We start from the raw sequence: 26,768 nt of genomic DNA on the forward strand, positions 1-26,768 counted from the left end.
ACAACATAAGACAGCTACAGTATAATCTGCCTAACAGTATTTGAAACAATGCAAGCAAAATTATACATTTAATACAGAAAGTTAACCTTCCTTCCTTCCTTCATTAAATGGACTGGGTTTCTCCATACAAAAGACCTATACCTGCACTTTACAAGGAAATATGGAATTGGAATTTGCCATTTAAAGCATAGAGGCTGTCATGACTTTGTTTATTGCATGGCTATTTTTAATGTGTTAGATGATATGCATACCAATTTATTAACTGTTTGCAAGGGATAGATATATTTGCAGGCGAACCCAATCCATTTTAATAAAGGAAGTACATTTACATAAGTATTGGTTTTAAATAAATGGGACACCCTTTTCATTGTAACCATCATTTATATATAATGATGAGGTGTTATATTTATCATAACACCTATTGACCTTCAGGTAGGTGCCAGATTATATTTTTTTAAAAGATCCTTACATGTCTTTGTATGTGTGTTTATGGGTGAACATTTACATATGTATGGATAATATGAAAATACAATTTTAGTACTAACTTTCCAGTACGTTGTAATTCTGGCCCCGAATGTCCTCCAAGTGGCTCTGGGTCTCCATGAGCAGCAGTTCCATTTGGTACACCTGGAATTTTACGTTTCTCCTAAATGAAAAAAAATGGATGTGTCTGTTTTGAATTTGTTTTCCATTCCAAATTGTGGACTGAAAAGAAACTGTCAGGGTAAGTTAGAAATATCATGTCTAGCTTCCTTTGGTGGGCACCTTTCACAAATGAAAGTCACCGAATTAACTTATTTAACAGGACTTCTAGCATCTGGAGATGCCAAGCACAATCTGAGAGGAGCGTCTGGAAAAGTGCAACAATAAGAGCCTTCTCATCAGTTAATAACATCCTGCGAGGCTTCAGCACTAGAGATTAAAAACTATTCAGCTATCTTTCTCTTGTAGGTTTGTGGGATGCCGTGTCCACCACATCTATTCCATTGCTGAGACTTTCAAGTACAATGAAATCCAAGTCAAGAGAAAGAGCATATTCCTGCTGGCTTATTATTATGGCACAAGGACATATTACTGCCACATGTGTGCTACTATCATACCTCCTTCTCGACTCTCTTTCTATATCTACCTGGTAAAATTTATTTATAATAAAAAATATACAATGACAAAATCATGCTCAGACTTTCACTGACTCATACAAGCTGAAGAATGGAATGGAATGGAATGGAATGGAATGGAATGGAATGGAATGGAATGGAATGGAGTAGAATAGAATAGAATAGAATAGAATAGAATAGAATAGAATAGAATAGAATAGAGTAGAGTAGAGTAGAGTAGAGTAGAATAGAATAGAATAGAACAGAATCTTTATGAATTTAGTCAAGCAATGTTGATGGTAATATATCTCTGAAAAATCATGGAAAAAATATTTGAGATGCCAATGATCTATAGGAGAGGTAAACATTGTAGAGCACTGATGATATCTTATGTAATTGCATCACAACTGGAAGAAATGGGGAATATAAATGTAAAAGACAGAAATGTAAAAATGTTAAAAATGTAAAACAGAAATGTAAAACAGAAATACCTGAGAAGGAACATTTTTGGGAGGTTCTATACGAATGGTTGGGTCCCATTCTCCTGGTGGGAGAACTGTCACTTGATCAAGAAACTCATCAATTCCAGCGAGTAAGTCACTGCGGTCCTTAGCTTTATATGCAACATCATGAAACACCTATGAAAGAAAGAAGGAACTCCATGAAATTTTCTTTCTAAGGGGGGGAAAATCCAAACACAGTTGTTTCTCAGCAAATTATAAAAATAATTTTCCTGCTCATTTTCAGTATTGTTCACTGTGATTCAAAACATTGAATTAAGAAACTGCTAGTTATTTTAGAAGAGCATGGTGATACAATAAATCTTCATACAAAGCACTTTAAAATAGGTAACTTTTCAATAGGCTTAATCAATCCCTGTGAATGGATAAGTACCTCATCCGTCATTAATGTTCCAATTGACCTGCCAATCTCATGGTACTGTTGACCTTTTCCTAAGGGTCCCAGAAGAATAAATAAAAATCTATGAAAAATGGAACACAAAAATATTCAGTTAATTTTACATAATTCTAGTATCCGAACAAATACAAGTTAGAAAAAACTTAGTCTTAGTTTTAACCACTCTTGAACTTGTATTTTATAAGTTGGGAAATAATTTCTTTTAAACATTGATATACCAATTTTTTAAAAAACCCAAGAATATGTTATTTTTTAAGAAAATTATAAACACTTTCCCTGGTGATGAGGTAATTGGAATTATTTCCTTCTCACCTAGAAAGTTTTGGACTCATGTATTTCTCAAAACTAAACAGAATTATACGCATACAAATAGTTTCCTAATGTATTATTAAACAGTAACTCTACCAAAACCTAATGTTACACAAAATGAAGTGAGAATCATTTCTATTTGGGCAGTTGTCTTACCATTTTTTAGAATAGTTAAATGCTTATTATATTCTATTTAGGCTCATGAACTTCTTCCCAGCTTTCTATAAACATTGATTTCCTGTTAATCATGAATACAAAACCCATTTTTCTCTCAAATTTAAATGGAATTTTTCAAACTCTCATAGAATTTTCACATATGGATTTAAATTTTTAAAAGGAAAAAGAGGAAGAGGATAGTCTATGAAATTTAGACCTTCTTCTGTCTTTATTGCAGGACATTAAATAACCCTAACCCTACCTTATATAATGTTTGAGGCAACTTAACCTTCAAAGTAAAATTGTGCATACATCATACAGTACTCAATGACATTGGTTTTCAATTACTTCTTATCTCATGGATGGATGGAACACATTTTGGCTACAGCTGTTGTAAGTATAGCATCAAAGATATTGCTCTATTTGGGGGGTAAGGTGGTCTTCACAAATGATGCTCTGTAGAAATATATAATCCTTAATATTATTCAGAGCAGTCTTCCTTATTCCCTGGCTGGCCCTTATTCTTTTTATCTGTGAGCTGCAGAATTTAAATCAAGCTGGAATAATTACATTTCTTTCTTATAATAGTTGTAAATTACCTTGATGGGATTGGAACTTCTGTCAATCCTGAAAGCAACATAGCAGGAGACAGTCTAACAAAAGCGACTACAGCACGGTCCAAGAATTCAAGCTCACCAACCAAAATGTTTGAAGCTTCAGCTCCAGGAGGGATTTTTTTCATGAAATGCAGGTCAACCTGATCATTAAAAAAAAGCCATACAAGAAAAAGAAGGATGGGAGGGGGAATGAGAGAACCTAACAGATGTGAAGATTTCTAGCATTTCATTTCACTGACACATTGATACATCATGGATCACTAACCACAGAATAAGTTAGCATAAACATGTATTAGTGCAGGTACAAACTCTGATAAATTAATTGGAGATATCAATCAATAAAAACTTTAATTATAGGTTTATAAGACCTGGCAGTTAATTGAACAATTAATGCTCATATTTGTGTTCTAAATATAATCTACTGTCTGCAAATGTTATTTTAGTTATACTGATACCTTATAAAAGGCTAATGTTTTTGGTATTGTGAAAAGTCTATTTAGGGATGCTGATTCTACAGCTCCTGAAAGGGCAGCTTGAGAATGTGAATTCCGATCCAACTAATCTTCAACCAATGAGTTAATGAATTTGTTCAACATGATTCATTCCAATAGGACCAAGTTTTGATCATTTAAAAAAAAATTAGAATCATTCATGCTTGCTGACAAAAGTAGCACTTTTATTTTTACTTCCATTTAAAAGTTTAAGTAAATTCATGAATAAAAATGAGATTGTGGTTTTGCTTTACAAAATTCACAATGTTTTTATTATTGCTAAAGAAAAATAGCACATTTTATTATATGGAAGATGCTTCAATGTGGCAGTTCTGCGATGACCAAGAATGAGCCAAGTGGCTCACACTGTAACCTCGTCATTCATTTCCATGGGAATCAAGAAAGATACACTCAGTGTCCCCACCTACTGCTCACAGGGCCACAATTATTGCTCCATGATTATCATGGCTGTGCCCAGGCCTCAACAGCGATTCCTGTTGTCTGTAAAATGCAACACGACTGGCAATTGCTGCTCTACATAAAATACCCAATGAAGTTTTCCATTTACAGAATAAGGCATTAGATTAGTGTTTCTAGACAACTTCCATGGATTTCCACTCCACATAATTTTTATCAATGACATGTGGCTGGGGAATTCTGGGAGTCGGAGTTGTCAAGGTTGGGAAACACTCCTGTTAAGAGCCGATGGCTCAACACAGAGCTTGCTCAGGTGCTCCTTGTCACAAAACCAACAATACTGTTAAAAGTTCAACACATCATACTTGCATTGTTAAACTTTAATACTTTAAATTGTGCTTGCTGCTACTGTAACAAAACATTTTTCATTACGTTACCTACAATGCCTCATTCTGAGGGGAAAAAAATTCCTCAGTAGGATGCCTAAGCATGGGGGGGGGGGGGGAAATCCACTGGAAGCCTTCACTGCTTTATTATGTTACGCTGTTAGGATTAAGCATAATGGATCTCTCATTAGATTATGTTGGCCAAGGTACTTGCAAAGATGGTAAGCAACCAGTTGAAAGACTTCTAATCTTTCTCTCTCCAGAAACCATTATTTTGGAATCAAGGTTGTAATAGCTTTCTGAGAAAACAAGGATTTGTAAACAGAAAGAAAGAAAGAGAACAGTTACCTACTAATTGCACTGAACTTCCTGTTGCCCCAAAATCCAATGTGAGAAAACTTGGGAGCATTATTTAATGCAAGAACAATAAACCAGAAAAGCAATTCCATAACTCTGTGGGCTGGGGTTGAAAGGGGTCATGTTAGCTTTTTGAGAAAGTAAGGAGGAATTCTATACATGCAAAGAGAGTGCAGCCTTACAGTAAAGCAATTTGTTACTAACTGTATTCAAATTCCTGCTGTGCCAAAGATTAACTAAATAATACCACGGAGAGAAATAAAAAGAAAGGTTCAGCTAATGCTGGGAATGTCAAAACAGGTATTGTGCTTAGGCAAATACAAAAATAAGGAATCAATAGGATTATAGCAAAAGCTCTCTCTCTCTTCCTGGTCCTTCCTTTATGTGGGCATAGTTATGATACAGCCTGTGTACTCACTTGATACAGTGATTTTATTGTAGTCCACAATCATGAAAATAACATTCTACAACCACAAAATCTTTTTTTTTAAAATCCTGTGCTTAAACTAGAATTTCTCTCAAATTATTAGAAATTATTGTAACATATGCAATGATACTATAATTATATAATTTATTATTATTGTTGTTGTTGTTGTTATTAGCCCCAAATGACTGAGGATATTATAAGTAGCCTTGATAAATCAAATAAAACATTTAATGGGCTAAATCTCAGAAAACTGCCAAATCTTACAAATTTTGGCGCTTTTGCTTCAAAATCTTACAAGATTTTACTGTCCTTTTCCCCATATCACACAAGATTTCAGGGTGAAACACCATCTGTGATCATGCACAATCTTTCCAACAAGCTTTTAGGGTGATCTTTGAAACCGACAATGCAAAGATCCACATGAAGAAATGGTTCCGATTTGCTATTCTGTTCGTCAAATTATTGAAAAGCATTCTTTTTTTTTTCCTCTTTGATTTGTGTCATTTACTTTATGTTAACTGTCTGGTGTTCACAACCATATTTTATTTGTGTTCTCTCCATAATACCTTTCTAAATGTTATGAAGAGTAATTCACAAAACAACATGTTCAAATTGATATCACAGCTTCATATTCCGAGAATTTCAAATTACTGCATTTTTCTCCCATTTGCTTTCCCATTACCAATCTAAACACAAAAACAGTGACCAAATCCAATATAAACTGTTAAAGTGACCATTTTAATGTCTATCTCCCAGCCATCTGTCAGTAGCAGTGTGCAGTGTGTCTTCAATAGTGTTTACAAAGTTGTTTTCTTGCAAATGGCTCTGGCACATGGACAGAATTTAAGCGCCACGGCGTTGTCTGTGTTATGAAATCATTCTCAAAACTTTTAACATCTCCAAAAATTGAACCCAGCGTTCTTTTTTCACTGCTTTGCCATCTTATTTACATATTTCTTATGGAATAATAATTTAAATCTACATATTTATCCGGTACTGAGGAATGATCACTGATTGCTTGAAATGGAACAATTCTTTTAAGGAAGGACTACTTCACAGATGGGAGAAAGCATATGCACATGCTTGGAAGGATTTGAGTTACTTTTGATGGCAGGATTGTAATTGAGCCCTCATACAATGCAGCAAGGAGGAAGCCAAGCCAAGATTTTTTAGTGGCATGCGTATGTTCACAGATAAACTGCCCTTCCTCTCATCCTCACTCTCATCTCCACTGATCATCAACGTGGCTCAGGGCATCTGCTCAAACCAAATAAACCCAAAGGGCTGGGAGTTTTCAAAGCAAGTATTCTGCCCAATTCCAACTGGGTTAGTCAATTGTTGCCATCAAAGAAATCGTCCAATGAAACACTAGAGGTCACCTAATGCACTCTGCGATGCCCCCTGGCAGTTTTTAACTTTAAAAAAAATCAATTAATTTGCAACACGTTGTTCACCACATCTAGAAGTAATTGGCCAGCAAATGACATCGATCTTGACAATCCATAAATTGGAGGTATGATCTGTGTTATTATACCTAATAAAAAAGTTTCTGGATTAAATTCAGTTTTCTGATTTGTGATTTCTTCTATCCATTGTCTAATTGTATTCCAATATTTTTTCACTTCCTGGCATATCCACCAGGTGGATAAGTGCCTTTTTCTTTTCCACATTTCCAACAATTTGGGTTTGAGTTTAACATTTTTGCCAATCTAGCGGGAGGAAGGCGCCATCTGTAGAACATTTTGTATTGATTTTTCTTGTATGCTGTGGATGTAATTAGTTTGTAATTTGATCCCCACATTCTCTCCCAATTTTCCAGGTCTATATTGTGGCCAACATTTTTCTCCCATACCACCATCATCTCTTTGACCTCCTCCTCTTCCATTTTAAAATCTAGTAGAAAGTTATATATTCTTGAAATCATTTTCTTTTCCATTTCTTGTAGAATTTTATCTAATTGATGCTTTTCCATGCAGAAACCAAATTGTTCTTTGTCCTTCTGATATCTTGCCTGAATTTGCATGTACCAATCTATCTTTATATTTTGTTGCTGTAATTCTTGTCTCGTTTTTAATCTTCCTTGTGTGTCTAATAGGTCTTTGTAATTCCTCTTTTTCCCCAGATCCATTGCATTTGGGTAGATTTGTGCTTCCATAGTTGACAGCCATTTCGGTATTTTAGTATAATGATACTTTTAAATCTTGTTCCATATCCGAATTAATGAATCTCTAATCATGTGTCTCTGAAAATATGCCTGCTGTTTACATTTCCCATCCCATAGGAAACTATGCGCTATTGTATAATAACACAAAAATGCAATAAAACAGATATATTATGTTACATATATTAACAGCTGCAAGGATTTTGTACGCACAACTCTGGAAAGAAAAATGGGTTCCACCAGAAGGCATGATTATAAAAAAAATAGTAGATTGTATAGAGATGGACAGGCTAACGATGAAAATAAAAGACAGAGAAGATTCAATTTATTATAGGGCCTGGGATGCCTGGTATGAGTGGTTTAGAAATAACAATAAAATAAAATGGCAATTAGGAAAAGAATGAGGGAATATGTAAATATATCATGGAGAAGATTGAGATGTAAGGATAAAAGATATTGATTTATAGTAAGAGTAAGATGTAATGGTAAAGGAATAAGTAAATACATATACTGAAAAACGTGAGGAGATGCAAAAGATGTCTTGATGTTGATAACAATGTATAAAGTTTTATTTTATATTTTTAAAATTTGGAAACTTAATAAAATTTATTTTAAAAAAAGAATTGGAGGTATGATCACGTTGTCATGTAGTCCTGCTAGAGTCCATGCTAGAGATGTATAATGACTTGAGAGAGACCTTGGGTCCATTAATTCTCAGGCTGCAGGTGGCTTTTCAAGCACAAATGTGGATGAAGCATGAAAAAGGATATAGAATGCAAATAATGCTTCTTATCTTCCATTAGTTAAGGTTTGGCTGCTGCAAAAATTGCTTTGCCAATTGAAAGAGATAATACGACATGAGATACTGTTTTATAGAGATTTGCATTAATTTTTTTCTGAATTCCGGAGGACTCTACTCGTGATTCATTCATTAATATGTTTATTTGCTTGTTGCTGGCAGCAATCTGTTTGTCTTTCAATCCTTCTTAGCCTCCAAAGATGTTGATGCAACTCTAAGCATTGCTTCTTCTCCCTCCTAATCTTTTCTTCATAAAAAGCAGATTAAATCAATTAGGCTGAGAAAGAAAAAACCACTGACCCCAGTCACTTATAGGTAAGCTTAAGTCCTAACGAGATGTATTGTGTTTCGTTTAGCACTCTATGTATACTAAGCTACTGTGGTTTTTCCAGCAAAATGCCATGTGGAGACTTTGGTGCCCTCTGAATTTAGTTTTCCCCGAATAACCAAACTTAGAGAGCACCAAGGATTCCATAGTTTACATATGTTCCCTCCCTTCTATTAAAAATACCACCTCTCAGTCAGGGATTGACAAACTTTTGGGGTCTTGAACACCACTGTGTAATCTTATACAAGGCTCTAAGCACTTTTTTAAAAAGTATCAACCCAAATCTTATTACATCACTAAACCTTATAAGATATACCACAATACAGTAGAACCTCTGGTCACAAACACTTCTGACCACAACCAAATCGGGTTTTGACCAAAAAATTCACAATTTTTTTGAATCTGGTCATGAACACATACTCAGGTGGTGATCAGACACGATTCCTGACCCAGAAATTCCTGAAGACGAAACATTAGAAGATGAAGAAATCGCCAATGTTATGGAATGAATGACCAGAGATTCTACTGTACTTTGACCTTCCTGTGCAATATCACATAAAATAATCACTTAAATTGCTGAAATCTCATGCACACCTTGAATGAGAACTTGCTCTATGGCTAGTTCAAAAAAGCAGGGTTCAGAAAGCCTAAAGGAGCATACCCACTAACAAGCTCAAGTAAGCTGCCATACTACAAAGCTGAGCGGAGATCTGAATGTGAGTTTTCTTAATATGATGCCTATATCTGATGCATCACCAATCAACTTAAGACAATTGTATCCAGAAAAGAAAAGAGCCATTACTGTTTCCTATTTTGCAGTATGAATCTGTACAGTTTATGGTACGTGTTTATGCTAAGAATGTTTACCTGAACTCCTAGTGATTTAATGGACACACACATGCAGTTTTCTTGTCTACAATATGGAAGTTGTTCACTGTCTCCTTTTTCTGGGATGTCCACCACCATTGAGTTTTCTGATAGACTCTCATCCAAATATCACCCAGGCCTGAACCTGCTTAGCTTCTAGGGCCAAGCAATGTTGAGAAAAGAAAGCTATAGTGTTGGATGCTTCTGTTTTGCTGGCAGTACAGATGAACACAATACCTCTCAGGGCATTTCCTTTCTGGACCAGATTTTAGTGAGTTTATTCCAGGCTATAGCCCTGTATCAACTTACCTGATAGTAAGCTTCATTGAATTCAATGGAAATTCCTATACAGAATTATGCTACTATGGTAATATTAAAGATAATTTTGCTGGGGAAATGATTCTGTTTTTCTGGATTTGTGGGTATATGAAATAAATTTATATCTTCCATTACTTCTTTAAGTATTTTCTTAAAAAAATACTTTGTATATTTGAAAGTTATGAGGACAATCTTCAGATGAAATGAAGGGTGGCAGGATGTTTAAAACGTTCAGTACATGCATCTAGACCAGCTTTCCCCATCCTGGTGCCCTCCGTAAAGACTGGACTACATCCAGGGGTGGGATTCAATTTTTTTAACAACCGGTTCTGTGAGTGTGTCTAAGTTGGTGGACATGGCTTGGTGGTCATGTTATAGGCTAGGTGTGGGCAACTCAATATCACTCACATTGAGGCATGCATCTCCTCACCTGGCCTCTCATGACTGTGGGGATGCTGCAACAGTCGTAAGTGAAAAATGGTCATAAGTCACTTTTTTCAGTGCCATGTAACTTTGAATGGTCACTCCACACAAGCAAAGTACCAGCAAAAGAGGGAAAGAAAGCTCCAGAGAGGCTCCTGAGACAGGAAGTCTAGTCCTGCCAAGAATGTAATAAGGGTTAACGGAGAGGCAGTTTCTGTAAGCAACACCAGAATGTTTTCTTCCTGCCTTCCTTACAGGATTAGGCCAGTAATTTCTTCTAACAACTGGTTCTCTGAACTGTTTAGAATGTTAACAACTGGTTCTAGTGAATAGGTGTGAACTGGTAGAATCCCACCCCTGAATACATCCTATCTTCCTCAGGAGGGAAGCATGTTCACTGCTGGGAGGAAGAGGCATGGACCAGGGAGAGAGAGCCAGACCAAGGAAGGCTGATCTAGAACTTCTGGAGTTTTTGCCAACTGCACTGACAAAACACAGCATTGACCTGGTACTAACATTTAGCAAGAGATGCTGCTTGCAATCACCATAGAAAGATAGCCCGAGTGGGTCCTCACCTCTCTCTCTCTCTCTTCCTGATGAAGGTGTCCTTTTTCATTTCTCTGTTTCATCCCAAATAGACTACTGTTATGCCCTTTTTGCTGGTCTCCTAGTCCCTGCACGCACAATTAACAGACTTCAGCTGGTTCAAAAGGCTGCTTCTCATATTCTGCCTGGCACCAGATGGAGCAAGCACATAACTAGAACGGGCTCAGCCACACTGACTGGATGTCACATTCAACCACAAGTCAAGGCACTGTTGGCATCAATTCCCTTAGAAGAGAAACTCAGTTAAAGATACCTTAAGCCTCAGCTGCCCTGCTTGGTTCAGCTGAGGCCAAGGGCCATGGCTAGAGGCTTGTCGAACCAAAGCCTAATATAACCATGATTTGGTGACATAACACTGCTTAGGCCAGAGGTCTCCAAATTTGGCAACTTTAAGACTTGTGGACTTCAATTCCCAGAATTCTCCAGCTGGCTAGAGAATTCTGGGAGTTGAAGTTCACAAGTCTTTAAGTTGCGATGTTTGGGGACCCCTGCCTTAGGCAATTTTTAACTACAGATTGGTTATAATATTCCCAATAAATCCATGTTTTCCCTTTCAGTTCTTATGGACAGCCATGCTGCTTGTCACAATTTGCAGCGAGCAATAAAGTATCGCAACTTGATCACAAAACCTCAGACTTTGTATATGATTAAAAATGGTTTTTATATTGCCAAAGGGTAAATATCATAGAATATATTAGAACCAATATAAATCTGGACGCTAATCCAGCAGAAGATTCTTTCCCAATTTTCCAATTTAACAGGAGGCTATCTCCACAAATACTCTGAAAATGAAACACAGAAAAAGATTGTTTGGCTGTAGCTAAATATTTGGGATATATTTTACTGGGAACAGTCTAAGTATGTAAGTTATATGGAATAAGAAATCTTGAGGGGGAGGCATCTTCCTGGCTGGTCTACTTGCTCCTTTAGAAAAGCCTATTTTAGGGGTAAAAACTTGGCAGAAGTCAGAAAGGGAAAAGCACGTGGAGCTTATTGCCCTATTATTACCTTGCATTTTTCAATTAACACCTGGAAGAGAGAGGCTCCTTAGACAAGCTAGCTCTTCCCATTTACCCTTGCAAATTGTGACATAACCAAACTTTTTGCTTTAACCTCAGTCAAATAATTATTTCTCTCTTTTGTCATAGCAGGGGCCCAGTACCTGCTGGGCGCTTAATCTTCATTAATATCCTTTGCTGATGTCTAACCTAAGCAATTCTGGGATGGAAGGAGAAAAAGAGATTGCAGGGCTATAAAACTTGGCCGATGAAAGCATCTCCTTTGTGAGTCAAATTCCAGAGATTGTCTTCATCATTTGGGCTCATTGGGGCAGATCCCCCTGTGCTGTGAGTATATTCAGGGACCATTTAATAAACTTTCTTCAAAGTTTGTCGCCATGCTGGCATCTCCCTTGATGCTATATGTTCCGGACTAGCAGGCTTGAAAGCCTGCAATTCGGATTGGTCCGCTAACAGACTGATTGGTCGCCTCAGACTGATCCGATTGGCTATTTAGCGGGCTGCCGCGATTGGGCAAACCAAGCGCGGCAAGCTCGAATCGCTGTCATTGGCTGCCTAGCTGCAGTCAGCTCTATAAAAGGGGCTGCTGTGGCTAGGATATTTGGCTCAGATCTGAAGTCACTAATAAAGAGCTGTTGTTGCTATCTGAGTCTCGTCTCCGTTCTTGGACCCATCCTTCCAGACGTAACACTATAGTTCTTTCCTCCAAATCACTGACACACAAACTACTGGCAACATTTCTTTTCTAGCAAGTTAGATTATGGTTCTCTTTCCCGAGCTTATAAATAAGCTTATAAAATTGCTTATAAATACTGATCAATAGCTCTCCTGCATTTCAAGCAGAATCTTTTCCAGCTTTCCTTAGGAATGGCTAAATTGAATCAAATCCTCATGTGTGCAATGCAGGGGCTTTATATTATGGATTGATAATTTATTAATAGCCACCAGCTGTCAATGTACAAAATATTCAGGAAGTTCAATGTGTTAATATTTACTGTAGAGAGGGAGTGTCCAACCTTGGCAACTTTAAGGCTTGTTGACTTTAATTCCCAAGCCAGGATGGGTGGGTAGGGAATTCCGGGAGTTGAAGTCCACAGGTCTTAAAGTTACCAAGGTTGGACACCTCTGCTTGTAGAGCTTTTATTGAGGGACTTCAGGATTTTTCTGCCAAACAGAAATTATCTGGCTCCTTCACGGTTGAAATCACACAAAGCAATTTTTATACCTTAATACTGTAGTGACAGTTATGGAAAGTATGACTGAGTCAATCAGAAACTCTACTGTACTAAGCCTTAAATATATTGTTCCCATGTTTCATTTTCAGAGATAGGAAATGCTTGAGAATGCTACCACATCATTTCAAATAACTTTTGGCTCAGATACTGAAATATAGCTTTCATCTCTTCTAAAGTTTAATGATGTCTTCACAGTGATATGGAATGAAATGAACCATTTTTTTTAAAAAAAAGTATTGTTTGTTTTAAATGGTTAAACGTATCCCCCTCCATTTATTTACATAAAATGCATGTAGTATGGGACAATGGCAGTTATAATTTATTACACTGAAATGAAACATGCTTTATTGCCAGAACTAAGCTGTACTCTTACCATTCAAAGACTTATGTTACAGTCTTACCTTACTAAAGTCAACAGTGCTGTTTTCTCGGCTGACATCATTTTTGGTTTCAGTGGTTGGCACAGACTGTGGGGAAACAAGCTGACCTGCTGGAAAAAATTGTTATTACAGAATACTAACACTTTTCTGTATTATTGTTACAAAACAGTCAATTGAAATAAAAAATAAATTCTCCCTTGAGTCAGCTTGAGTCCAGTGAACCTCAGAGAAGGGGTTGCAATTTGCTTGATAACAGTAGATAAATAATGATTTTAAAAAATATCAGTCCATAGTTCTGGATTTCCCAGTCTAGTCTCACATTCAAATAATAATCAGGGCAAATGCTACTTAGCTTTTACAAATTAGTTGAAGATTTGCTTGGTGCTACCACCTGAAAGGGCCTTCTACTGAAGAGACATTTAAATGAAAGGTTCATATACACCATATCTATGTACAAACATTTCATGTTGCAAAGTATAAGCCATTACTACATATATAAGTAATACATTTTCTTGATCATAACTTACTGAAAATAATTAGGGCCAACTGAATAAAAATGTTTAGTCTATTTGCAGTATGCATCACTTTATAAAAGCTTGCTAAAATAAAGTAAAGTAAACTTTATAAAAGTTTACTTTATTGATTTACTAAAACTCATGACTCAACTTGTATTTAAATAGGGAATGTAAAATTGATTGTTTAATGTCTCCTGGAAGAAAACAAGCAGAGGAAGGAGTGTTAGATATGCATTGCTGCCTTGAGCTCTTTATAAAAATAACAAAGGCGGGATTAAAATAATAATAAGATAAAATAAATTAATAAAAATAAAATAATAAAATAAAATAATAAAATTATTGAAATAGTCACCCCTCTTGGGTGGTGGTATCATGGAACATTGAATACAAAAAGCATGACATAAGGTAACAACTCTATCTCTCTACTCTGGGAGTTCAAATAAGGAAAGCTATTCCTTCATAGCTTATTAATATATCACCCTTCTTGCAAATACTGAAAACACATTTATTATAGCTCATGAAGCTAAGTGCCCTATATAAAGCACAATAAAGTGCCCTGTATAATTCCTGACAAGGGGGCAAGGGATTGAATCACATACAATCTAATCCCAATTATAACACATTATAACACATGTACCAAGTAATGTGTAAAATGTGAATCAAATGATAGCTGACTATTGCTATTGCAATAAATACATTTTCCCAGGATCACTGTTAGAAGGCATCTCTACACTGCAATAAGATGCATATTTCCTTACAAAATTGCATAGAGCCAGTAGTGAGCTGCAACCGGTTCTGTGAGCGCGAGCTCATTCAACTATGATCCCAGAAATACTGGGAGGGAAATCATTATTTTTAAAAATCTACACAGGTTTTAGTGCTAAACTAGAGGTATTCATTGTCCAAATCCACTCTACATTTTCATCCAGACTTTTCCCCATTTTTATTTTATTATACACTGCTCAAAAAAATAAAGGGAACACAAAAATAAGACATCCTAGATCTGAATGAATAGAATATTCTTATTAAATACTTTGTTCGTTACATAGTTGAATGTGCTGACAACAAAATCACACAAAAATTATCAATGGAAATCAAATTTAGCAACCCATGGAGGTCTGGATTTAGAGTTACACTCAAAATTGAAGTGGAAAAAACCACTACAGGCTGATCCAACTTTGATGTAATGTCCTTAAAATAAGTCAAAATGAGGGTCAGTAGTGTGTGTGGCCTCCACATGCCTGTATGACCTCCCTACAATGCCTGGGCATGCTCCTGATGAGGTGGCAGATGGTCTCCTGAAGGATGTCCTCCCACACCTGGACTAAAGCATCCCCCAACTCCTGGACCGTCTGTGGTGCAACGTGGCATTGATGGATGGAGCGAGACATGATGTCCCAGATGTGCTCAATTGGATTCAGGTCTGGGGAATGGGTGGGCCAGTTCATAGCATCAATGCCTTCGTCTTGCAGGAACTGCTGACACACTCCACCCACATGAGGTCTAGCATTGTCTTGCATTAGGAGGCACTCAGGGCCAATCGCACCAGCATATGGTCTCACAAGGGGTCTGAGGATCTCATCTCAGTACGTAATGGCAGTCAGGCTACCTCTGGCGAGCACATGGAGGGCTGTGCGGCCCCTAAAGAAATGCCACCCCACACCATTACTGACACGCTGCCAAACCACTTATGCTGGAGGATGTTGCAGGCAGCAGAACGTTCTCCACGCCGTCTCCAGACCCTGTCATGTCTGTCACATGTGCTCAATGTGAACCTGCATTCATCTGTGAAGAACACAGGGCACCAGTGGCGAATTTGCCAATCTTGGTGTTCTCTGGCAAATGCCAAACATCCTGCATGATGTTGGGCTGTAAGGACAACCCCCACCTGTGGGCATCGGGTCCTCATACCACCCTCATGGAATCTGTTTCTGACTGTTTGAGCAGCCACATGCACATTTGTGGCCTGCTGGAGGTCATTTTGCAGGGCTCTGGCAGTGCTCCTCCTGTCCCTCCTTGCACAAAGGCGGAGGTAGCAGTCCTGATGCTGGGTTGTTGCCTCCCTATGGCCTCCTCCACGTCTCCTGATGTACTGGCCTGTCTCCTGGTAGCACCTCCATGCTCTGAACACTACACTGGCAGACACAGGAAACCTTCTTGCCACAGCTCGCATTGATGTGCCATCTGGATGAGCTGTACTACCTGAGCCACTCGTGTGGGTTATAGACTCTGTCTCATGCTACCACTAGAGTGAAAGCACTGCCAGCATTCAAAAGTGACCAAACCATCAGCCAGAAAGCATAGGAACTGAGAAGTGGTCTGTGGTCACCACCTGCAGAAGCACTCCTTTATTGGGAGTGTCTTGCTAACTGCCTCTGCTTTCCACCTGTTGTCTATTCCATTTGCACAACAGCATGTGAAATTGATTGTCGATCAGTGTTGCTACCTAAGTGGACAGTTTGATTTCACAGAAGCGTGATTGACTTGGAGTTACATTGTGTTGTTTAAGTGTTCCCTTTATTCTTTTGAGCAGTGTATATATATGTATGTATGTATGTATGTGTATGTGTGTGTGTATGTGTGTGTGTGTATATAAATAAAATGACAGATAAAATATTTCTGACAGCACAATCCATTTCTAATTTATACTTTTCAGATTAGAAAAACAGTAAGACCATCTACAAAAGAAACTTATCCTGGCTAGAGTGGAATAGCCATTAAAAAATCTGATACCTTTTTGCAAAAAGGCCATGAAGACCTTGAAAGTGATTAATCCAGATTAATCACGATGACCCATTATGCTAAAAAAGGACTGACGTGAAGAGTGAATATCTGAATTGACCTAATGTTCATGCAAGATAGATTTATAGTACACTACCTCTGGACCTTCAAGGAGTTTACAGAACCCAAAGGTTAGAGATGAAGGAGGACAAAGATGGGATGAGCCTGTTAGAGACAGATACAATAAAGATATAGCAAAAGAAAGAACATGGAGATGATCATGCACAACAGCAGAGTTTAGATCAGAGATAGTCAAACCTTCTCTGGCTGCGAAATCTGTTAGTTAGAAAAAAACATATTCAGGAAACCTTGATCAAGAGGCAAACCTCTAGTGATTAAAAAAACCTGCTACCTGCTAGTGAATTTCTTTTTCTTGTCCTTAACCTCTCAAAGAACCCTCCTACCAAGTTCACACAGAACAGTAGGGTTCCATGAAACATAGTTGGAAAAACTCTGGTTTAGATCGTGCACTATTATTCATGAACAGGGAAAGGGAAACCTATGGTGAAGGAAAGGTATGATATGAAGTGGAAATGACTTAAGAATGATGGAATATTTATTTCAAAATAGTATTACGATAACACTTTTTCTGAAAAGAAATAATAAAAGTGGAAAAGATGAACAGAGGGGAACAAGTGAGAAAATAAGAACTGCTGTACTGTTGTAAAAGAAAAAGTGACCAGGCTGTGGAAATTTTGAAGCCAGGAACACCTAAATTTTAAGGAATACAAACTAGAATCTCAAATAGCATAGAATTTTCCTCCAGCAGCATTCAAACAAGAACATTCCACGCATTGAACCAAAGGTGCTTTTTCAAGAGGCAACTGGACTTTCTGGTTTTTCTTTGAAAATGTTTTGCTTCTATCCAAGAAGCTTCTTCAGATTAATCAAATTAAGCTTAATCAGATTAAGTTTAATCAGTTTTATCTGTAATCTATCGATGGGATTACCCAGGGAATTATCAAATTTCTTGTGAATCAATCAAAAATATTGCTTCTTTAATGGCCAATGTTCTGAAATTTTGGTCATTAAAGTCATGAAAATAATCTGTTAACCTGTGTTACAATCTTTCACTTGAATATAACCAACTCAAATACCTTGTTGTTTCATAGGCTTTTAATAGAACTCATTAAATGTAAACAGAATGTAAATGCATCAGTGTTAGTTTGCATCATTGTAATTGCATCATTGTCACTGGAAAATGAGCCAAAATAAATTGGTACTGTTCAAATATATTGATCCAGAGTTTGTATCATTCCTAAGGAGCTGTCACTGAGCAAGTTAAGTCTGGAATTGTATTCTAGCACAGGTGCAAGCCATCAATTTAGAGGGAAAATGCTTAAGACATATATATGGTTCAGTTCTGAACTTGCTTACCTGAAATAGGCTCAGAGAAATCAGACTTTGTTAAAGGCTTTATTTTAAGACAAAAGATGACTAATTTGCAAAATCGTTTTCATAAGGGGTTTTATAAAATGTATTGCTTTGATCTCCTGAAGTCAGGATAATTGCCTTGCTTTTTTCTGAAAATATCATTTTTTTCCCCATCTTAATCTTAGCAACTCATAATTGTTTAGGAAATGGAGTGACAACAGACACACTTACATAACCCCGCAAAAAAGATTGCTTTTTCTTTCTTTTATAACTCTCTTCTCACTTTATCTCAAACTCTAAATTGATGGAAGGACACTTAGGAATGTATAAATGTTATTTAAATCTGTCCAGGTAAAACCAACGAGGTATACAGCAACTGCTGAATATATCTTTCTGTAAAAACAACTCGTTAAATAAAGAAGCCAGTTAAGCTCCTGCACATCTGTACCAAAAACCTACGCTTTCCCTTCCTGATTGCCTGCAAATTGTTTCATTTTATGAGGTGTCCTACTCTATAATTTCTGAGTCACTGTCAAAGATTTGCTATCATCCCTTATAACTCCAATTTCCCACAGTTAGGGAAGGGAACTTGAGAAAATGCCTGGGTTGGACAAGAAGACTGAAATGCCATATAAAATCAAAATGTGGCATAAATCACGGATATTGGCAAATCCATTGTATCAAAGCTACATTAACATGACACTTTACCATTTTTGTCCATGGAATGGGGTTCAGACTGTTTCTTGCCAATGTCAGCAAAGGACCTGACTATTGGGATCCTATTGCTTAATTTCTTTTGGTTCTGATGGTGATGCTGTTTGAGTAAAGCCTCGTGGACTCTGTGACGAACATCCTCACTGAGCTGCCCGGACCCTACTTGTTGATCAAGAATCATATCTGAAAAAAATAAAACAGCAATTGAATTATATTTTGAGTTTTGAGTCAATTGTGCAATAAGTAGCCACATTTCTAATGGATTCTCAGTTGAAGCATTCGGTCAAATCTGTTACTTATATGAGATTTGATCACTGTGCTGCAAGTATCATTGCAAGTAATACCTAGTATCGATGGTTCAGATTTCCATGGGAGAGCTAAAGGGATTTTTAAAAAATGTGTGAAAGGTACCCCCTGAAATCACCAAATCAGGTTTGCTTGGTCAATGACCTTCCAGGATTGAACTGCGAAGTTTGCAAGTGGGCTCTGCTTACATTTGTTTCTTAGTGAACCTGCAAGAAGGTTTCCACAAGATAAATGTTTGCCCAGATCACTCTATCCTCACAATACCAGTTTCAGTTTTTGTACTGGTATTTTGTTATCTTGTAACCATGTTTATGAACATGAAAGATAAGCAGTATTGACAAACAGGTAGACCGAGTTTGCTATTCACTTCCATATCCAACTATTCAAATTTATGTAAGCATTTGAGTAATCAAGCTACCAGCTATAGAAAGTCAAGACATTGGGATTAAAGCCCTAGAAAAAGCCATGAAGTAGGATTTAACTCTTTCCTCAAACATCATTTTCATTCCACCTACTGGCATTCCCACTGTGGTTTTCTTGTACAAAAATTATAGGGAGTGGGCTTTTTCAAGAAAACAAAATAAGCAGGGTAAGGATTAATCACGATTCCACCCTCACTTCAAACTGGGTTTGCCTCTACTGCTTTGCAACTATTTATTGGAGAGTCTTTTTTCAAACTGCATGATGAGATAGAATCTTTTAGGGGAAGCAGCTTTTGAGAAGCAGTTGCTTGAAACTGCTTCCTTGGTTATGCAGATATAAAAACTGCCCAAACTAATCAGGACAATAAAATGAATTTTGCTATGCAAGCTCAATTCTGATTTGACCTGCGCACATGAAAATGAATTTTGAAAAGATGAGTAGATAAAACCATACAGTCATCAAGAGTGCAGCGTTCCTCTGATCAGTTTTAAAATTATAACCAGGTATCCAAGGGTGGATGGGCAGTTAAAAAATATGATATAAATAAATATGTCCAGATCAGCTTCCGATATCTATTTTTCTCCCTCTCTTTCTAAGCATAAGCAGATTTCATGGCTATAAAACAGACATCGGAGAATCAGTCACTGTAGAAGACAGGATGCAGGTATTGAACTGAACCAAAACATATATCTATATATTTGATATAGATATATAATTTATATATTTCAGCACGCTATTAATAATTATATAAAATTTAACAGGCTGGATAGATACAACAGTTTCTTCAGTAAGAAAATTAAAGAGGGAAATAAACAAAGAAGGAAAATGGAGAGAGAAATTTTATGCTGTTAAGTTTTAGATATTTTTAGAAAATGGTAACACTTTAAAAAGCAAGTTTCTTAGTACAACCAATGAATCAACATTAATTAAACCACAAGGAGTTTGCGTATTCATTAGAAGACACAATGTCACAGAGCCCCTCTGACATAGCCAGAGTGAGTCATCAACGGTTTTGTTGAAAATCCTTGGATGGCTCATGAGCCTTTTTCTGAGCCATTCCACTTTTCCAAGAAAACTCATGCGTGAAACAAGAAGGGCACGCAGATGTCAAAAGCAGATGGGATTAGTCAAGTGTTTGATTATTTGAGAAAAAAAGGCACAGGTACTCAGAATAAAAGGCACAATTCTTAATTATGTATGTCTACAGAACAAACCAGCTTGCCATGTAATGATGTGACAGTCATCCTTTTATATCTTTCTCAAATAAAAGAGATCATGTGATTCGAAGAACACAAAGTTGTGCTATTGTCAAGTCCATGCATTCTGCATGGATGTCTATCAAGAGGAATCTTATTTGTATATTCATTAACCCCCCAAAATAATAATATCCAATTGCATGAAGTTTTGGCTCTCAGACAAGTACACATGTGCAGAATCTTTCAAGCGTGCAGGTGTTGACACAGAGGGAAGAAGTCTGCTTTCTGTTTAATCACATTGACATCTTTCGTGGGATTAGCACATGGAGGAAGAATATAAGAAGACTGCTTTCTCCCCCACACTCTTTGACCTGACATGTCATGTAACAACACTTATATGAACAACTGTCATTTTTGTGCCCAACTTAAGAGTCTCAAGAGCATATGTATATCAGGTCACTTCAGGAAAAAAAAAGTCTAATCCAATAGTATAGCTTGTGTCTGTTTAAGAAAAGACTATGCAAAATGGCATCATATGGTTCTACTTTCTATTTCATCCATAGCCAGCCAAACAGCTCTCTGAAGCGTACTAGCAAAGTAATGTAAGCTTTTCCCAGCATTTAATGCCAAGTATGTATATTTTTAAAAAAATAGCTTCTGGGGTGGGTAGGTAGACAGAACAATTAATTTACAAAACAGTCAAAAACAGCCAAAATTTACATTAATACATTAATAAATGTAATCTATCCTTGACCAGGATTGATGCCTACCAAAATAATATGTGTATGCTTTCAACAAAGGATTTGTGCCCACCCCCCAAGTGTCAGTAATCCATAGATATACAATAATGCCCACAGCTTCTTGAATATTAAATATTAAAATACTCATTTTCTATTCTTAAGAACAGCCATTGGTATTCTTACATCATTAAGTATTCTTACTTAAATGGAGAATATTTGTAACTCAGGGTTGAAATGAAAGGTCCTTGGTGGTCTGTGAGCTTGGCTGCTTTCTTGCAGACATTTCCTCATCATATCAGCGAAGATATTACCTGTTCTGGGTAATGAAATCTCTGCAAGAAAACAACCAAGCTCAGAGAGCAGCAAGAACCCCTCATTTAAATCTTCCAAGATTAGATTTTCCAATCCAAATTTCTCCAAGCTTTTTTATAAAGCCCATTTGATTTTGATTCTGGGATGTAAATGGAGGCTAATATTAAAGTTCTATTATCAAATTTCCCCTTGAGAATAAGATAAATCTCCATTGTAATCTTTTTGGATCTTTTTTATTTTCAATTCTATACTGGCTTTAATTACAATGGTCACTCTGGATTCATTAGCACTTTCCGCAAAAAAAAAATTAAAAAGCTTTTCTAAATTGCTTTTCTTAAGCAATCCTAACTTGTATGTTTCCCACAATATCACTGTTGATGCACTAAAGGATATTATATATTTACAGATATTCTCTTCTCTTGGATCTTCTTCTATATAATTCTAGTTCTTTTTAATCAACTCTCCCATTCCCCTAACATTTAAAGTTACTATTGTATTTTACATTCAGTTGTTTCTGCTTTACATTTCTCCAATGTACATTTTGCTTCCCTAAATAAGGCATTGCAATAACAGCTACAACAGCAAGCAGATTGTTTGATAAGTTGGAGTAGATTTCAGAAAAAACCCATTTCATTTAATCATCCCCCTTTCACCCGAACCCTCTCTTCTCCATTCCATTACCCTAATTTCCATCTAATCTCTCCCAAAGAATATTGTTCCCCCTGACCCTCTTGACTGGATGTGAAAATTCTCCTAGCAGGTTGAAGAGTCCTCTTTTCAATCTAAAATGGAGCACTGGGGAAGTGTGGGGAGAGGTTATGTAGGACTTAATTCATATCCCAGCTAGGCTTGGGCCTTTTATCTACTGTATAAAATAGGTTGTTTTATATCCATCCTATTATTCCTTAACTGTTCTCAGACACTTACTCTAACCTTTAACATTTTTTCTTTCCCTTCTTCTTTTTTAATCACAAAGTCTAATTCTTTACTATGTTCTTCAAGTCCATTTATTTATTTATTTATTGGAATTTGTCAAACAAAAATGAGAACAAGAATAAAAGAATAAAAATACAATGACAGGGACAATAGGCATATTAGTGCACTTATGCACTTATGACTTAAATTCTCAGGGTAAGTCAGCCATTTTCCAAGTATACAAATTTACCTTCTGATAATTATTCATGTGGCTGTCAAAACTCAGTTCACTTTGGAAAGAGTAGAAGTAATTTTCTTTTATCTGAAGTTTAAAGACAATTAGCTTATTCCTTGTTTTATACACCGCTTCAGTACAAAGTTTGAAATCTCTCCTTCCTTGTAAAGTAGCTGGATTTACATCCGGGAAAAGATATGTAGTTTCTTCCCCTCTGTTTTATTTTCTCCAGCTAATGAGCCATTTACAAATCTTATTTCTGGCCCAAGATTAAGACATCTTATAATAACATCTTGTGGGTTTTGCATTCTTGTGAGCCTAGGTCTGTAAATTCCAAGGGCACACTTCACATCTTTCTCAAGTAAGTTATATTTCTGGCACATTAATTTTTGGAATAAGGTATCCTAATAAGTCAGTCTTATCTGCATTCTCCCAAATGCCTCCAATCTTTAAATTGTTCCTTCTGTTTCTATGCTGAACATCAGCCAAGTCCAATTTCATGTTCATCAAAACTTTTTAAAATTATGCTAATATCACTTTAATTTTTATAGCAATATATTGCTATAAAATGTTAGCTATCTGTTCAATCTCTGAAATGTAGATAGTCATATCTTTCAATTGCTTTTTAATATGATTAGACATACTTTCAAAGTCTTTACAAAGTGCAGTTGTTCATTTATCCCATTCTAATTTTAATTGAATTGTTTGTTGGTTTGTTGGTTTATTTGTTGGTTTGTTTATATTCCTTGTTTCTAAATTGCCCATCTCCCTCAAAGAGTGAGTCTGGGTGGAATATAATAAAACATTGAAATATAAAACAGTATATAAAACATTAAAACAGTAAAGTTAAAAAATTAACTCCTTCTGCAAAGTAAGGTGCGATATAAATGTATTAACATTAAATTGTTTGAACAGCCAAGGAAATTACAGCAAAAAAGATCAATAATATTCTTCTTTTAAAGAATTGCAGCCTACATATATTTTAGCAGGGATTCCACTAAGAATATTTTGGCAGTTAAAAGACATTCAGTGCAGATACTTGAGTGATATTAGGCACTAGCTACTTGGAAGTAGTCTAAGAGGCCAAGACCTTCCTATACTCAATCCTGCTGGGTGGTAGGTCTCTGAACTCAACATTAGCAACCGTAAATTGTAACAGCTGTATACAAAGCTATAATTCAGACTTGCAGAGAAGAGCTTCTTTATGGCTATAAAAGCCAAGAGAGATGTCAAAACAGGCAAATTGTCAGACTTCATATGGCGCCCGGCAATAAATGTTGACTGTCCAAAATTCCAACTAGCTGAGAACAGCAGCTTTGTAAACTTAATATTGCTATCTAAGCTAAAGCTTCTAAATTGCAGATGTGAACAAACTCACGTACTGTGTGCTCAGAAGATCTGATTCCTGCAGAATAAAAATCATATACCTAAGGTTGCATCAGAATGTAAATCCAAGATGTATTTATTTGTTTGATCTATTTGATTATATTTATAACCTGCCCCCATCCTGTCTGATTTTGGGCTGGGTACAAAAAAGTAAACAATAAGACACTAAAACCCAGTACAAAGACTTAAAATTATTAAAAACCAAGTAAACATAAAGCATCTAGGTGACCAATAAATAAAAGCACAAAGTTATTATTTATGAAAAACAAACAAGGTTGGGGCTACCAATATTCCAGGAAAATTTATTCTTTAACATCAAGGACACTACAGAGAAAGTTTGTTGCCTAATCTAGACTCGATGCACTTTGTGAAGGGAAGGGACAATCCCACAACAGGCCCTCTCGCAATTGCCAGACTGAATAAGCAGGTTCAATTTTGGAACGTTATACTTGAAATATCCTGGAGTTTACATTGTACAACCTGTAGCTTCCCAGTCACCAAAGGCAACATTATGTAGAGCACCTAATAGTAGTCTGAGTGAGTGGTAATCAGGGAGTCTTGTCCAGGTAGAGATGTAACTGGTACACCTGCTAAAGCTGGGTGAAGTCTTTCCTAGTCACTGTTAGATTAGCAATTTATTTTTAGCAGGATTTCATCTGTACTTATTTTGCTCTTATTTTGTCCTGTTCAGATCTTCATAGTCTCCAGATACCAGACTTTTCTTCCAATTAGTGGACTTTTGGGTAATTCTCTCAGCCAGACAGTCAAGATAAGACTGTCTCTGTTTATATAATGGTTCAGTCTTGCATGAGAATCATTGGTTCCCACGTTGCCTGCTTCAACCCTAACACATATCACTATCTCTTTTTTTTTATCCCCACTTAAATAAAAATGAATTTTAATAAAAATGAAGATTTGATTCCTTAACATGAAAATCACCACGATCTAATAATAGAATTATTCAAAACAGAAATTGGACCTTATACAGGGATAGACTTCTAACCAGCAATGGTTAAGTCTCACTTATAGTGTGAGAAATCTCTTCTAACAGCTTTGCAGATAAATTTTGTCAAGTAATGTTTCATTTGATAACAAATGTTTATTACTCAAAATGGAAGTTATGTTTAATTGTTAATTTATTTTACCAGTTTATTACTGGTTGCATTCCTATATTCACTTACCTAGCACTAAGTCCCATTGACCTCAATAAAACTCACTTCTCAATTAGGATGTAAAAGAAATCTTTCACTGATTTATTTTCAAACAAAATGGTATCATCCAGCAAAACAAAATCTGTTGTGATAAGTTATAAAGTCCACCTAATGTACACCTTATATATTACCTAACTAAAAAAAAGAATCAAATAAAAATGAGCACAGTTTGGAAAAATTCTGTATAAAAGAAAGAGAGAGGAACAAAATAAACAGCTGAGAAACTGTATACATACAAAAATTCTCCCAGGTATCAGAGATAGTCAGATAAAAATATTAGAGGGAAGATTACAGAAATATTTGGTATTATGGAAATATTTGTAGTTTTTTTTTACTGTCAGAAAATAATGATTTCCAGAAAAACTGACAGAGAGAGCTAATAGTCTGCTTAGAGTCATGGAATAGATTCGGCTGAGCTATAAAACTTCTAGTTCTGAATACAGTATGTATTTATTGAAACACATTTTCCTATTTAATAACTAAAGCAACCTAGAAATAATAAGCTTCATATTTCCTTCATTACACAATATAAAGTTGAATGATTAACAACAGTGTTAAAGTGCAAGTTTCAGCTTTTCAAACCAACTAAATGCTATTTCAGCAATTTATGGAGTATACAGGAAATGCATTCATAGCATGTTACTGTTACCTGTAAAAACATTTTCTTTTGAACATTTCAATTGTCTTTCATTAATTTAAAATATTATCACCATGAGTTTGGAAATTTCTATTATTTTATTTCTTTACAACATACAGATATTAACACAGATATTTTGGGCCTTACTATTGAAGCTTTGTGTAGCTGAATACAAAACTGGCTCATTCTGCAGCATCCCATCTGATTCCCTTACTATTATTAGTAATTACTTTCTATTATGTACTATTATATTCCCTTATTATTCTGTTAAATGGTATATTTCTTTCAAGGACAACCTCATCCAAACAGAACTTTTCTGTTAATTGTTATTGCTCTAAATCCACAACAAATAGCTTCCTGCCTTGGAGAAAATAATGTAAAGTGCAATATCAGCGCTATGTAATATATATAACATGCTAAAAATGCATGCAATAATGTTGGAGCCTTTAGTTTAAAGTTTTAAAAAGTTTGCTATCTCACCCTAATATGCTGAGAGAGATTTCTGAGCAGATAAGGTTATATTAAAAGATTAAATAAATAAACAACTCACCTGCAATTTCCTCTAAAGAATTTGCTCTCATGTCTAGTAAGACTGTGCCATTGAGGATACAACTTCTCAATTCAAACAAGCTATGAAGTGACAAAGTAGCAACATATGGTTTACTCCACCTCTCACCACCATCTTCAACATCTTCTTCAAACTTCAACCACC

The 26,768-nt window shown here is 36.1% G+C and overlaps 1 protein-coding gene across 7 annotated transcripts in view; it reads right to left on the reverse strand.

Annotated features, from left to right (window-relative positions):
* SLC4A10 (solute carrier family 4 member 10) overlaps window positions 1-26,768 on the reverse strand; it is a 171,441-nt gene that overhangs the window by 40,454 nt on the left and 104,219 nt on the right. For 4 of the 7 annotated variants that reach the window (XM_087920080.1, XM_087920076.1, XM_087920078.1 and 1 more), the window contains 8 exons: window positions 26,607-26,767; window positions 18,690-18,878; window positions 13,333-13,421; window positions 10,647-10,745; window positions 3,080-3,237; window positions 1,992-2,079; window positions 1,589-1,735; window positions 546-646 (listed from right to left, as the gene is read on the reverse strand). In XM_087920080.1, the coding sequence (XP_087776206.1) occupies window positions 546-646; window positions 1,589-1,735; window positions 1,992-2,079; window positions 3,080-3,237; window positions 10,647-10,745; window positions 13,333-13,421; window positions 18,690-18,878; window positions 26,607-26,767 (1,032 nt within the window). The remainder of the gene's footprint in view (window positions 1-545; window positions 647-1,588; window positions 1,736-1,991; window positions 2,080-3,079; window positions 3,238-10,646; window positions 10,746-13,332; window positions 13,422-18,689; window positions 18,879-26,606; window position 26,768) is intronic. The other 3 variants (XM_087920077.1, XM_087920082.1, XM_087920081.1) reach the window with 3 other exon arrangements.

This window comes from Pseudonaja textilis, chromosome 1 (assembly GCF_049901715.1).
Source record: "Pseudonaja textilis isolate UNSWEBS1 chromosome 1, rPseTex1.2, whole genome shotgun sequence".
NCBI lineage: Eukaryota > Metazoa > Chordata > Lepidosauria > Squamata > Elapidae > Pseudonaja > Pseudonaja textilis.